The following is a 15572-nucleotide window of genomic DNA, read 5'->3' as shown; positions in this document are numbered from 1 at the left end:
CACCCGCCCGTGTAGGTGGGTCTAGGCTGTATTTTCAGGAGGAGTGTTGTGTCAGATCATGTGGGCTTCGCCTCGTCAATCAACAAACTGGGGAAGGACAGCCCCAAGGAGGCGTGGCCAAAGTTTGATCTTAGTCTAAACTGAGCAAGGAGGCATTGATAACCCATCGGTGGAGGCTACATCTACATGCTGAGAAATGCCGTTCAGGTAAGACAACGCCCATTTCCCTCCAGGGGGCTGAGGGATTTGCCACTGTTTGTAACAGTCCAGGCGATTTTCCTTGCAACCTCTTTGCAGTTGCACACTTTGGGCAACTGGCCACGTAACTTTCTATGACCTTTTTCATGGATGGCCACCAAAATTGCCATTTAATTAAGTGTAATGTTTTTACAAATCCAAAATGCCCTGCTGATTTTGTGTCATGGCAAAGCTGCATGAATGTGACTCTTTGGTTGGTTGGTATATATAACTTTTCCCCCACCCAAGGCAGTCCGTCTTTCATTGTGCACACGTGTTTATTTTTCTGGAACCATTCATCTGTTTCCAAACTTTTCCGGAATTCAATTCCGGTTTGGCTACCCAGCTGCGGTTTTAATTTAGCTTGGGCGCTGCCAGTTGTGATTCTACCATCATCGGTTTAGAGTCGGTGGCTCGCGTGCTGTTATATTGGGGCATGCGAGATAGTGCATCTGCCAGGAAGTTATTTCCCCCCAGCAAATGCTTGAGCGTAAAGTGGAATTGGTGAAAATGCTGGGACCAGCGGGTTTGCTTGGGGTTGAGCTTCCTGGGTGTTTTCAAGGCTTCCAAATTTTTGTGGTCTGTCCACACCTGGAAAGGGATTTTATTGCCTTCAAGGAAGTGGTGCCACGTGAGTAAGGACCAACGTATGCCTCTTTCTCCCACACGGGCCAGCGCTGTTCCATTTCGGTGAGTTTCTTGGATGTATACGCACAGAGTTGCAATACCCCTTCATCGTTTTTTTGTAATAGTGCAGCCCCCACTGCCACATCACTTGCATCCGCCTGTATTACGAAGGGCTTATCCATGTCTGGGTGCCTCAGTACTGGTTCGGCAGAAAAGAGTCTCTTCAATCAAACACTGCTTGGCACTCCATTGTCCATTTTAGTGGCTGGCTAGGTTTTACTGAGGATGCTCCCTTCGTTTTTAGTAAGTTCGTGAGGTGCAAGGCTATCTGGGCAAATGAGGGAATGAATTGGTGGTAAAAGTTTGCGAAACCCAGGAAACTTTGCAATTGCTTTCTTGTGCGAGGTGGTGCCCATTCTAATACTGCTCTGACCTTCTCTGGGTCCATTTCAATGCCCTGTGGGGATATGCGATAACCTAGGTAATCTATCCTTTCCTGGTGGAATTCGCATTCCGAGAGTTTGGCATATAAGTGGGCGGCTCGCTGTTTCTTCAAAACCGATCTGACTAGGTTGACATGTTCCTCTTTGGATTCAGTGAAGATAAGGATGTTGTCTAAGTAAACCAGGACCCCCTTAAATAGGTGCTCCCTTAGTACCTCATTTATTAATTGCATAAATACTGCGGGACCCCCTTGTAATCCAAATGGCAAAACTTTGAATAGGTAGCACCCCATTGGCAGTTAAATGCGGTTTTCCATTCATCCCCTTCCTTAATTCTCACGTGGTAATACGCTTCCCTTAGATCTAGTTTAGTAAAACATTTTCCTTTTGAGAGGTGTGATAACATGTCCTCCATGAGGGGTAGGGGGTATAGGTTGCTTTCACTGATTGTATTCAGGAGCCTATAATCCACGCATAAGGGTAAAGAGCCGTCCTTCTTCTCTCTAAAGAGGACCGGAGCAGCCACTTTAGGCTTGGCAGCTTCAATGAAGGTTTCTAGGTTTTTCTTTATGAATCTTTCCATTTCCTTCTTTTCCTTTGGGCTCATGGAGTATAATCTGGGCTTTGGGAGTTTTGCTCCAGGCTTGAATTCTATGGCACAGTCCGTGGGTTGGTGGGGGGGAAGTTCATCCGCCCTCTCCTCGCTGAAAACTTCAGCAAGATCTCTGTATTCCTCTGGTATTTCTGGTAGCCCCTTTTCCTCTCCCATGGATGCTTTTTCCGTTCTTAATTTTGGTAGATCCTCTTGGGGTGCCTCTTCAGTAGGTCGATCTCTGCTTCCTCTGCCAGGATGTACCATTCGTCGAGTTGGTATGGGTCCCCTCGGGGCAGGCAAGCGTCATATAGGTCGTAATTTAGGCCGTCTTTGAAATGGCTAAGGAGGATGTCTTCCGGCCAGTTCAGTTTGCTGGCAATGGCCTGGAATTCTTCCGTATATTTGGCTACCGGGCGTTTGCCTTTCCTCATCGTTTTGATCCTTTCGCGGGCTTTGCGATCAGCCAGGGGGTCCTCAAATCGCCTTCTCAGAGAGGACATGAAACGGTTGAAGTCGGTGAGCTCTGGGGCATTGGAGTCATGCAAATTCACCACCCAATCTGCGGCCGGCCCATCCAGAGCAGATTGCACGATTCGGATACGGGCTTTGTCGCTAGGGATGTGCCGCCCGTATTCTTCCATGTAGCTGAGGATTTGGGTTAGGAAAAACTCCAAGCGTGTCGGCTCCCCCTTGAATCTCGCGTCCAGTGGCGGGAGTCTTTGAATAAATCGGTGCCTTCGTTGTCGGTGGTATTCTCTTCCATCCAGATCGCCATCTGTGGGTTGGCGGGGAGTGGGGACTACTAGATCAGCGGACGTTCCCGGGGCTGCAGGTTCCAATTCCCCCTCAGTGTCTCTCCAGTTGCGGCTCCAGGAGCTGGTGCGGCTCAGAATTCTCCTCTCCTGGGGAGCTGAGGGTTCTCTTCATCAAGTTGATAGCTTTCTCTAGGATCCAGCTCGAGTGCGGTGCCCAGCTTCCTTTCCCTTCGCTTGCGTACAGGGATTTCCCCATCTCCTGCTTCCATTCTGGTTGGTTGGGCCCCCGTCTCAGGGTCACCTTTCTTGATTTCTTTTACCACTCGCCTTTCTTTCCAACGCCCATTGACCACCGAGGTTTGTGGTTACGCGTCTCCACCACCTCTTCTCCTCAGGAATCTGATCTCTCAGATCCCGACATCTGGCAGGTTTTCAGTCGGGGCAGTGACTCCCTCTCCGGGGGGTTTTCTCCCTTCCCTGCTCCATCGTCTGACATGGTATTTTTTGCAAAGTCTCCCTTCCAGGTGGACTAATTTTGCAGATCCTGTCTAATGTAAGGACCCACCTCAATTTACATCTTAAGAAGACAGAACTCTTGGAATGTCTCTTCCAACAGGGATCTTTATTAAGAGAAACTGGTTGCAGGCATGCTAGACAGGATCTGGGGAATCCTCTCCCACCATTCAATGTTTTAAAGTGTTCCCAAGCAGCCCCCACCCCACAGTTCTTCCGGACGATTCAATCCGTCAGTCCGCTCCGTCGGCACGATCACTCATCCTCTCTTTTCCCAGATCCCAGGCATTGCATTTCCCACACCTTTTTCCTCACTGCCAGCAAAGGGGAGAACTTCAGAGAGAGTAAGATGAAAGGCGATGGCCATATTGGTATGGTTAGTTCTCTCTAAGAGAATCAACAAACGGTCACTTTGTAGTTAAGGAAGGAAGTGAGAGTCGTAAAATCCCCATGCTTACTCTCCTCCCCTTTCGTAGTATGACAGAATCCAGAATAGAGTAAGAACTGGTTTTTTATCAGAGTAGGTAGATAGAAATGAAATATAATTGGATTCTGACACAAACCCTGCAGCAAGTAGATTAGAAGGGTTCCTGATGTGCCTAGCTGCCATCTTTGTTATCTAGAAGTAGAAGTAGAGGGTCACCTATACTTCTTTCAATATAATAAGAAAGTCAAGGAAGTGATCAGTCCATTAATGGGGGAAGATGGCAAGAAAGTGACAGGCAGCATGGACAAAGTGGAACTGCTTAATTCCTTCTTTTCATGCAAAAGAAAAAAATGGTCCAGCCTATCAAAAGCAGCACCATGGGAGACAGAACAGGAATGCAGGTAAAAATAACAAAAAATTAGTAAGAGAACACCTAATCCACTTTAGATGAGTTCAAAGTGTAAGGACCATGTGGTTTACATCTCGGCGTTCTGAAGTTGCTGGCAGATATAATCTCAGAACTACTGATCAAATTTTTTCAGAGCTTCTGAAGCATGGAGGAACAACCAGAAGACTGGAAAAGAGCTGATATGGTTCCAATTTTCAAAAAGGAGAAAAAGGTGGTACTAGGAAATTATAAACTAATCAGCTTGACATCAATACCTGGGAAAATCTTGGAAAAGATAATTAAGCAGCAGCTTTGTGAACACCTAAAAACAGGACGATTACTAGAAGTCAGCATGGGTTTGTTGTTAAAAATAGTTTGTGCCAAGCAAAACATATTGCCTTCTTTGATAAAGTGACTAAATTCGTGGATCAAGGAAATGCTGTGGAGATAATATACTTAGATCTCAGTAAGGCATTTGACAAAGTAGACAACAGACTACTTATTGGTAAAATAGAACAATGTGGGATGGACAGTACCTCCATCAGATGGATTCACAACTGGCTGACCATCCACACTCAATATGTAGTCCTGGAACTACATCTACATGGAGGGAGGCATGTAGTGGGTACCACAAGTTTCTGTTTTGGAATCAGTGCTCTTCAGCTTCTTCATAAATGATCTAGATGAGAGGATAGGAGAGCTCATCAAATGTTCAAACAACACCAAGCTGGGGGGAATTATTAACACTGTGGAAGATAGGCTCAAGATTCAGAAGGATCTTGACAGACTTGAGCATTGAGCCCTATCCAGCAACATGCAGTTCAGTGGTGAGAAATGTAAGGTCTTGAACTTAGGCAGGAAAAACCAAATGCACTAAATAGAATAGGCAGGACCTGGCTCAAATATATTAACTGTGAGAAAGATCTAGGTATCCTAGTGGATCACCACTTAACTATGAGCCAGCGGTATGCTGCAATTGCCAAAAAAGCCAATGCCAGTCCTAGGCTGCATCAACGAGGATAGCATCAAAACTTATCATGAGAAATGATAACACCATTGTATATTGCACTTGGAATAGAGGAAGTTACAACTGAACTGAAAAAATGTGACTTATGACCGTTTTTCACACTTACAACCATTGCAGCATCCCCATGGTCATGGGATCTAAATTCAGGTGCTTGTATTTATGACAGTTGCATTGTCCTGCAGTCATGTGATCACCATTTGTAATCTTCCCAGCCAGTTTCCGACAAGCAAAGTCAACGGGGAAAGCCAGATTTGCTTAGCTACAGTATGATTCACTTAACAACAGCAGTGAATTGCTTAACAACTGTGGCAAAAGATTGTAAAATGAGGCATAATTCACTTAATAGCTGCATTACTTAGCAATAGACATTTTGGGCTCAATTGTGGTCATAAGTCAAGAATTGCTTCCAGTTCTGTTCATCACAATACAAAAAAGATTCTGAAACCCTACTAAAGATACAGAGAAGAGCAACAAAGATGGTATAGGATCTGGAAGCTAAACTGTATGATGAACTTTTAAGGGAACTAGGTATGTCTAGTCCAGGGATAGGGAACCTTGACTCTTTTATGACTTGTGGACTTCAACTCCCAGAATTCCTGAGTCAGCATGGCTGGTTCAGGAATTCTGGGTATTGAAGTCCACACATCATAAAATAAACAAGGTTCCCTATCCCTGGACTAGCCTAATAAAGAGAAGGATTAGGAGTGATGTGATAGCTGATTTCCAGTACTTGAGGGGCAGTAACAGAAAAGAGATGTGATAGTCTCCAAAGCACCTGAGAGTAGAACAAGAAGCAATCAGTGCAAGATTGGATACAGAGGCATCCAACCTGGAACTAAGGAGAAATTTTCTGACAGTGAGAATAATTATTCAGTGGAACAACTTGTCTCCCGGAGTAGTAGGTACTCCATCACTGGATATTTTCAAGAAAAGTTTGGACATTGATTTGTCTGGCATGGTATAAGGTCTCTTGCCTTGGGCAGGGGTTGGACTAGAACAGGGGTAGGCAACCTTGGCTCTTTTATGACTCGTGGACTTCAACTCCCAGAATTCCTGAGCCAGCCATGCTGGCTCAGGAATTCTGGGAGTTGAAGTCCACGAGTCATAAAAGAGCCAAGGTTGCCTACCCCTAGACTAGAAGATCCCCAAGGTTCCTTTCAGGCCTATGATTCAATGTTTCTAGTGCAGTTTATTAAAAGCGGATAATACAGACTAGTGAAATAATTTAAGGTATAGCTTTTAGGGATATTTTATTAGATATTTCATTTTGCGATAATTCTTTATTTCAAAGTTAATATTTCTCTTCCATTCTTAGATTTGTGATATTGCAATTAATTGGGCTGGAGGCCTGCATCATGCCAAGAAGTTTGAGGTAATCGTCAAGACTGCTTTATTTATTAGGAAAGCATAATGTTTCCTTTTAACTGACATAATTTCTTTATTTGCATTCTCTAGGCTTCTGGGTTTTGTTACGTGAATGACATCGTGATTGGCATTTTGGAGCTTCTCAAGTAAGCATTCTTGTTTGCATGAATAATTCACCACAGTACAAAGTGTTCTCTTATCACAGTGTCTTCCCTGGGATTCTAGGTATAAATCTAGTTATATGAGACCTCTTTCCAGGTGCCAAAAATTAAAAATGGCCAATCATTTACAAAAGGCTGGAAAACTCACTCCAGAGTTCATCATAAACTAAAAGAAAGAAAGGCAAATAGAAAGAGTAAAAAAGCACAAAGAAAAAAAAAAGAAAAAAAAAGATAATATAGTAATGAAAGAGAAAAGAAATAAAGAAAGAAGTGACTTCCAATCTTGATTGCAACAATTTTTAACAGTTTTGGTAACTTTTCACATTCTCTAATTTATAACCAATTTTGTCTCCATTCCATGACCCATCTCTTACCTGTAAACAATAAAGCATCATAATTTCAGTCCTGGTGTCAGCAAAAGTCCATTAAGAGTTGTCAGAAAGTTGTTCCTCAGTTGTCTGAGGATAAGCTACTGTGACATTTAACCTTATTGAAATAAACCAATTTTATATTCCTTCCTTTTACTTCTAACAATCTTAATCTTTAATCCATTCAAGTAATGTTGTAGAATTTCATTTATTTTCCTTTTTTTTTGCCCATTGTCACAATTTTCATCCAACCTCTAACAGATCTCTTTTGTAAAACCAATTTATTTGTAATTCACTTTTGATTTTTAAAACATTAACTGATTTCTTTTTCGTGCCTAATGAGGTATCCTTTTCCATATCATTCTTGTAACCTGCCATTAGTAGTTCCACTTTTAGTGTCAATTCTGCCTGTCTTGTCAGATAAAATTTGTTCCTTTTCTGCTATTTCTTCAACAACATCCTTTGACACAGTCTGTCTATAAAACCAGCATTGCTATTGACATTGTTGATATTAACTTCTGATTTCATTTTTCAAAAGTGCCCATCAGTATTTCTAATGTTACAATGTTTTGTATAATTCTGTAGCTTTGGTTAACAAACAGAATCTTAGCCCTCCTGGTTGTAGTAGTTAAGCAGTTTCCCTGGTCATTAAGCAGAGGGAGTGAAATAATTGCCTGTTGAGTTCAGCTCCTGTCTGGGTGCAGAAGGAAAACTCCTTCTGGGCTGCAGGAACTTCAGATGTTCAGATCTGACCTCTCCTTCTGCAGCCTGCCAGAGGAGTTCCCCTATCCTCCGTGCTTGGAAGGGAACTTTTCCAGAGAGCTGCAGGAAGGGGGCTCAGATCTTAGTGATCCAATCTCCATTTCTGTAGCCTGCTGGAAAAGTTCCCCTCCACAAGCAACACTTCTCTTCTCAAAGAGCTGCCTTGCAGGGCAGGGTGGGGAAAAATTCAGCTCCACCTGGTTCTCTCCTGGCAAGCGACCTTTTTTTTTTTCTCAAAGAGCTGCCGGCCAGGAGGGGATCTCAGCTTTGTGGCAGGCTGAGCAGCAGTAACATGCAAACTTCCCTGCTGGTTTCCCCATTGACTTTCTGGGAAGCTAGCAGAGATTGCAAATGGCAATCATATGATTTCAGGGCTCTTGGCAACCAGTCTTAAATATGAACAGGTTGCCAAGCACTCTGATCATATTCATGTGAACTCGGGTGGTGATTTTTCATACATGAGACTTTAAGATTTACCGATGTTAGGAGATACTGTTTTTCCCACAGAAAAGATTTTTTTCTCTGATAGGTACCACCCACGTGTGCTTTACATTGATATAGACATCCATCATGGAGATGGTGTGCAGGAAGCTTTTTACTTGACAGACCGTGTCATGACAGTATCTTTTCACAAATACGGGAATTACTTTTTCCCTGGTACAGGTACAAAATCTTTTACTGTTCTTTGTCAGCTTTTAAGAATCAGAACTCTATTAGCCAGTTAATAAGTATGTGAAAGAATTTGAAATTCTGTGTCACAATATTTATGGAAAATTGAGATTACATTTTCTAATATGTACCCTTATTTGAATTCTACACTGTCATATAGGTGACATGTATGAAGTTGGAGCTGAGAGTGGCCGCTATTACTGTCTAAATGTACCTTTGCGGGATGGCATTGATGACCAAAGTGAGTGAGTCTTCCACTGGGCCTTATTATATTATCCATCTTCAGTGCATGTTTCAGCAGAGAAATTATAGCAGTGGTTTCTTTGTCTTTTTGTTTGGAAGGTTATAAGCATCTCTTCCAGCCAGTCATTAATCAAGTGGTGGAATTCTATCAGCCAACTTGCATAGTGTTGCAGGTGAGAATTTTTGATGGCCATTGCTTGTGGTACGGGTTACAAGAAGGGCTACAATAATGATGGGTAGCTTGCTGGGAAATTTCAATTGTCTTTATTCCTCATTTTTATTTCTTACCCTCACCCCCTTAAGTGTGGTGCTGACTCCTTAGGCTGTGATCGCCTGGGCTGCTTTAACCTCAGTATAAGAGGACATGGGTAAGTCCATCTAATAACCCATCAAAAATTAAATGGGAAATTAGGCTAGTAAGGATATGACTCTGCTTTTTTTCTCCTTTTAATGTTGTTGAAGTTCTGGTTTTTAGGCATTAAGACGCCTCCCAAATTCTCCTGTACCCCTTTTCTATTATAAAACACTTTTCCAAAACTGCTGCCAACCATCCTGCAGAAAAAAGATATGTATTTGTACTGCTATTTCAATCGTATTTAAATACATCTTCCATTGAGCTGACTTGTAGCAATCGGGATTTGAAGGGGAAAAGGTGATTTAGATCTTCTTTGGGCATCTCCTTAAATCTCGATTTGCATCTTTGAGAATAGGAAAAAGTACAGCTTCTTCAAACAATGGCAGCAGAGACAATGGAGTGCTTCTGGGCAGTCTGTGTAATCTTTTCCCCTTCAATTCCAAACCACTGCAGAGCTCTATTTGCACCTCAGTGGAAAAAATATATACACTGTGCTGTGCTTTTAGTTTTTCTGTTGCAGGCTAGATATGAATTTGTATGGTGTGTGAAATATTGGGAAAAAAGTTGTTCTAATCAAACATGAAACTCCAAATGCACAAGCAAAACTTTGAAAGATCCAGCACATCTTCTTTTTTTTTTTGGCTTTTCTTTTTTGCCCTTGACAGTTGCAGTCTGAAATTATGATGTTTAAGATACCAAGAGATATTTTATATTACCAACGTAATAGTATGGTGTCAGAATTGTTGATCTGGAAATGAGTTGTCAAATAGCAGCTTTTAATATTTCTTGTTGATTGGGAAATATTGTCAGTCTTTTTTAGCAGGTTCCCTTTCTAAGGCTAGGCTGCAAAATGGCTGGGTTTTTATGTTACACTAAATGTTATTTGCTTGATTTTTAGCTGACTATGTTCTGTTTTCCTCAGTAACAAATTAAGCAGGTGTAATTTATTCACAAACTATGTATATTTTCAAAACTCTATGTTGTCATATGCTGCCAGGGCTCTCCACAATGATGTCACTGGGGGCACCACAATTGTCTATCTCTTCAATAACTGTGATTGCCACTTTGTTTTCTTTTGCACACATGCACACCCCTTAGTATATTGCTGTCTTTATAATTGCTTAAGAGCTGAGCTTATTTTAAAGGAGAAAGTCACTCTATAAGTCACAACACGTTATCCCAGTTCCAGTCTATGTCAGTCTTTGAGAATATGAAGAGTTCATAGTTCTTGCACTGCATCTATTCTCCCAGATTTAATATTAGCTGTCAAGAAACATTATTGCAACCTTCTCATTGCATTAAAATTGGGTTTGTGGTTTCTTTCAAAGACCTCTGTAATTGGTTCAAACTCCAGCAAGGGCTGACACTCTTCCGTACAGGCTGCTGCTTTGGAAACAGAAAAGCAAGCATCAGAAAAGGGATGGCCCTCTCAATCTCCTTCTGCCTTTGGATCTAATTATTCAGCTTTCTGCCCTTCTGCACAGTCCCCAATGGATTTTCCTTAAATTAATAAGGTCTTTGTTCAAATGTTTGGGGAGGGGGATCTTGGCAATCTCCTAATAGCTTAGCAACTTCCCAGCTTCAGCAAAATAGGTTTGATACCGACTTTGAGATCATTTTAATAGCAGTCATTTGCAGTAACTTGCTAGATTCACCCACACATACACTCTCTCACAGACACAGACACACACACAGCATTTTTATTTATGTGTGTATGCCAAGTATATGCCAATATAAACATTCTAACCTTGGATTCTAGGGAGTGCGTGGAATATGTAAAAAGTTTCAACATTCCCCTTCTGGTATTAGGAGGCGGTGGCTATACAGTTCGCAATGTGGCCCGATGCTGGTGAGTCTTTTTTTTTTTTTTAATTGAAAATTTTATAAAAGTTTTACNATAAGCGGAAATCTTGGCCATTTCTGCTAAATTTGAGACTTTAAGTGACCATTCTTCTATAGTGGGCAAACGTTCCGTTTTCCAACATTGAGCTACTAGTAGTCTTGCAGCAGTTATCAAATTCAACATCAAATCCATTTCTTTTTTATCCAAATCTTCCATAATACCCAGCAAAAATATCTGCGGCTTAAACTTTATCATTTCTTAAAAATATTTTGAATATTTCACCATATCTTAATCCAAAATACCTTTACTTCCCTGCATGTCCACCACATATGAAAATAGGTTGCATCTAAGTTTCCACATCTCCAACACTTAGGTTGTAAATTAGGATACATGCAGGACAATTTTTGAGGATCCAAATGCCACCTATAAAACATTTTATAAAAATTTTCCCTTAAATTCTGAGCTTGAGTAAATTTTACATTTCTAATCCAAATTGTCTCCCATGTTTCCAGTAAGATCGGTTCTTGTATATTTTGAGCCCATTTTATCATGCAGTCCTTAACCAATTCTGTTTCTGAATCCAATTCAATCAATGTGTTATAAATTCTTTTAATATGAGCTTGAGATTGATCTTTAATCTGTTTCATCAAATTTACATCCTGTAAAGTAATACCAACTTTTTGATCCAAACGCCACCTCATTAACAATTGGTTATAATAAAACCAAGAATATTCAATGTTTTCTTGTTTCTAAGCTACTAAAGATTTAAGTTGCCAATCTCGTCCTACCGGACAAAGTAGTTCCTTATAAGAAACTTTATCCAGATTAACTCCCCTAGATATCCCCTCTATTACCTGTCCTGAAATTGCCCAGATAGGAATTTTATAATTTAATTTATAATAATATTTCTTCCAAACTCGTAATAAAGCACTTCTTAAAATATGAACCTTAAAATTTTTATCTACCTTTTTATCATAAATTAAATATGCCTGCCAACCAAATAACAAATCCCATCCTTCAAGAGAAAGTATATTTCTGTTTGTTAAATTTAGCCAATCGCTAATCCATGTCAAAACCACCGATCATAATACAATTTTAAATTGGGGACTTTAAGTCCTCCTCGTTCCCTTATATCTTGCATAATCTTAAACCTAACTCTTGGCTTCTTGCCCGCCCAAATAAACTTATTAATACCCTTTTGCCAATCCTCCAAATTAGCATCTTTTTTAAAATAGGGATCATTTGAAACAAGAAAAGAAATTTAGGAAGGACATTCATTTTTACTGCTGAAATTCTCCCCAACAAAGATAATTGCAATTTTTTCCAATCATTTAAATCCTTTTGCTGGTGAGTCTTGTAAGAGTGTTGTGATAGGCTGGGGATAGCTATCTTTCATGGCTGTAAGTTACTATAAACTGCCCAGAGTTACCCTATGGTAAGATGGGCGGCTAATAAATGTAATAAAGAAGTAAATAAGTGTCATAGATATATGGCCTTCATAGAAATGGTCTGCCTTTCCTTTCAGGACTTATGAAACATCATTGCTAGTAGATGAAGCAATTAGTGAGGAGCTTCCGTATAGTGGTAAGTCGGGTTTTTCTGTGTTAAAATATAAACAATCATTTGTTTAACCTTTTCTTAGCCAGATATATAAACAATATTATACCATAAATCTTACTATATTTTAGTATATAACACAGTAACTTTTCTATATTTGTGCAGTAGTTTATACTTTGTGCATAATATTCAGTTATAATAATGTCTCATTTACCATCATTTTAAAGATGAACAATTTCATAATACAATTGAGAAATGTAAAAAAATTCCTCCTCCATACTATGTTTAGTGTAATTTCCCAGAAGTACTTTATTGGTTTATTATGTTTATGAAATATTAGTTCATTAAAGCAGAATATCTGGATATTGTACTGAAATAGCATAGTCAGAGTTGCCTTTAAAGTCAGCTTAGGAACACCAGTAAATATTTAACAAAACAAAAGTTTTAACATCAATGTACTGTCTTTTGCTGATTTCTAAGCAATTTCTGGACCTGTATTAAAGGGCTGCTTTTATTTTTTAGACTTCTAAAGTGACTTATAGCTACATTGTCTGAAGAATAGCCTCTTTACTCATGTATCAGCAATGATTTGTTAATGTTAAAGATCGTGAGTACCCAGTTAGAAAAAAGCTGCATATTAATATGCTAAATGAAGCAGGATATGCAACTAACACTAAGAATAAAAAGCATCAGGGAAATCTGCTGGGTTTCCCCCCCCCCTAATTGTAGAGTAGCCAGTTATGAGATTTTAGCTGATAAAATCATAGGGCTAGAAGGGACCTTCGAGGTCTTCTAATCCAACCTTCTGTCCAAGACAGAAGATAGTCTGTGGGTTTACACGTTATGATATAAAAGGTCATAATAAATTACATGTCTCAATGAAAAGAGTGAAAAAGTTAAGATTGTATTAATTCCTCAGAGAAATAACTCTCTTCAGTTGCTGTGCTTTGATGTGTACTATATATAGATTTCACATACATATATATATATATACATACATACATGCATTTCTCTTTTTTTATCCATAAAGAATACTTTGAATACTTTGCTCCAGACTTTACTCTCCACCCTGATGTCAGCACTAGAATTGAAAATCAGAACTCAAGGCAGGTGAGTATATCCTGCTAGATGGACAACTTGGCCCTTTCCTTTATTTGCCTCCTTTCCCATAATATCTCCTTTAATTATTAGTTTCAAAAGATGTATTATTAGTACTTCTGTTTACTAAAGCCCAGTCCTATAGTAGATTAATTTTGTTACTATACTTAACTTTGATGGCAGCAAAAATGACAGGAATTTCATACTCTTTGCTGAAGTGATTGGCTTGATAGGATTTTGCTGTATTTTCTGTTTTCTATGAAGTACTTAGATCAAATACGGCAGACAATATTTGAGAATTTGAAGATGCTGAATCATGCACCTAGTGTCCAGATCCATGATGTCCCTTCTGATCTTCTGAGCTATGATCGCACAGATGAGCCTGATCCAGAAGAGAGAGGTTCAGAAGATAATTACAGCAGGCATGTTTTTATATTTGTCCCTCAAATAAAAACCATGTATTTTAACCTGTTACTCAAGAGAAACTCCAGAGTTACCTCCTGGAAATCAGTATGTATTGATTGGGACTCTTGATATGATCTGTTTAATATCCACAGTGTTCCTTTTCAGAGCCATGTGTTTGTTGCATTTTTTTAGTAAGCAGATTCCATATTTATCCTTAATTGCTATATTATATCTTGCAGGCCAGAAGCTTCCAATGAGTTCTATGATGGTGACCATGATAATGATAAAGAAAGTGATGTTGAAATATGAGGCCTGAATCCTATAAATTTATACTATGTGAAATTGTCTGGATGATGAGACTCTTAAGGAGGCAATAGGTTCCAGCAGAAAGACTGCTCTTTCTACCCGTTTTCTGAAATGATATCAGCAGGACTGGTAAATGATGGAATTATTTGAGCACAGAAGGCAATGAGGGTTGCCACTTGACCTGATCTTCAGCCATTAATTGTGGGAATAAACATTCATTACTTCAGGTTCATGTATGTATACTTTGTTGCTTGGTGACCCTCTTCAATTCTCATTCTGCAATGACCATCACTCTTCACAAAGCTGCCGCTGTTCAAAAAAGGACAGGATTTGTATTGTATTTTGAACCATTTGTCTTTGATTTTCCTGAAGGACCTAATTAGAAATCTGTTATAAAAAGCTTGCCTACGTGGACATATCAGTTTATTGCAGCTATATGGCCAGAAACAGTGAAATATCCAATTGTAGGCTACTTGCATACATACATATATAAAAATGCACTGAGCATGATCTAATGACGAATAAGAAGACTTATAATAAAATTAATTTTTAAAAAAGTTATTAAAAAAATCTAAAAATAATATTTATCCTATTTATGTTGCCGACAAATCTCCAGTGCTGCTGTGCAGAATCTAGCCACCTGTGCCGTAATCACAGCCTGTTCGTCCTTAAGCAGCCACTGGAGATAAGTAGTGTCAGAATGGCCAGGATACCTATCGAATATTGGGAGGACATGGTTTTTTTCGAATATCTCTATAGAAAAAGCATCGAAGGAGTATGTGTGCAATAGTCTCCACCTCTCCTGAGCCACAGGAGCAAAGTCTTTCAGTCAATGGTATCTTTTTATACTTGCTGTACAGGATGGCCGATGGAAGCGCATGGCACTGTGCGAGCGAAAATGCTTTCCGGTGATTTGCTGACTCCAACTGGCTAAGAGAACTGTTGGGAGCAACAACATACCTAATAGAGTCTGGAGCCAGAAACAGCAGAGCTATCCCTAAGTCCGCTTGCCTCTCGATGTCCTCTACCCTTTGTCACAAGGTTTGTTTTGGTCGTAGTCACCTATGTGGACAAATTTTCAGCTTCTATATCAATGGGAATTATAAACAGAGATCAGATAATGTTGGTGGATATTTTGCTTAACTATAGTAGAAGTGGAAAAGTCATATATTTAGCACTCCAATCGTGGATTATTTTAAAAATTATCTTTTAGTTCTGCTTGGAGATGCTATGTATTGCATGGCAACATGCCAATTGAGAAATTAATTTGGCAGGTTTTTGGTGACTTTATGCTCTATAGCAGATGTCTGTAGCTTATTGGACATACGTCTGTTTTTGCTTTAGTGAAGGAGTATTATTAAAGGGAAGAGTCCTGGACCAAAAATTAATATTCTTCAGTGTATCCATCTTTTGCTATGTGTTAATTCC

General features: G+C 39.8%; 1 protein-coding gene across 2 annotated transcripts in view; it reads left to right on the top strand.

Moving 5' to 3' along the window:
* HDAC3 (histone deacetylase 3) overlaps positions 1–14370 on the top strand; it is a 44073-nt gene extending 29703 nt beyond the window's left edge. For both annotated transcript variants that reach the window (XM_015828954.1, XM_015828947.1), the window contains exons 5-15: positions 6328–6384; positions 6468–6523; positions 8198–8331; positions 8498–8578; positions 8680–8753; positions 8884–8948; positions 10695–10784; positions 12304–12362; positions 13366–13445; positions 13698–13855; positions 14078–14370. In XM_015828954.1, the coding sequence (XP_015684440.1) occupies positions 6328–6384; positions 6468–6523; positions 8198–8331; positions 8498–8578; positions 8680–8753; positions 8884–8948; positions 10695–10784; positions 12304–12362; positions 13366–13445; positions 13698–13855; positions 14078–14147 (924 nt within the window). In that variant the 3' untranslated portion in view covers positions 14148–14370. The remainder of the gene's footprint in view (positions 1–6327; positions 6385–6467; positions 6524–8197; positions 8332–8497; positions 8579–8679; positions 8754–8883; positions 8949–10694; positions 10785–12303; positions 12363–13365; positions 13446–13697; positions 13856–14077) is intronic.
* The last annotated feature ends 1202 nt before the right edge of the window (positions 14371–15572 follow it).

This window comes from Protobothrops mucrosquamatus, unplaced genomic scaffold, assembly GCF_001527695.2.
Source record: "Protobothrops mucrosquamatus isolate PMUCROS unplaced genomic scaffold, P.Mucros_1.0 scaffold_226, whole genome shotgun sequence".
NCBI lineage: Eukaryota > Metazoa > Chordata > Lepidosauria > Squamata > Viperidae > Protobothrops > Protobothrops mucrosquamatus.
This window is presented reverse-complemented; position numbering and strand designations above follow the sequence as displayed.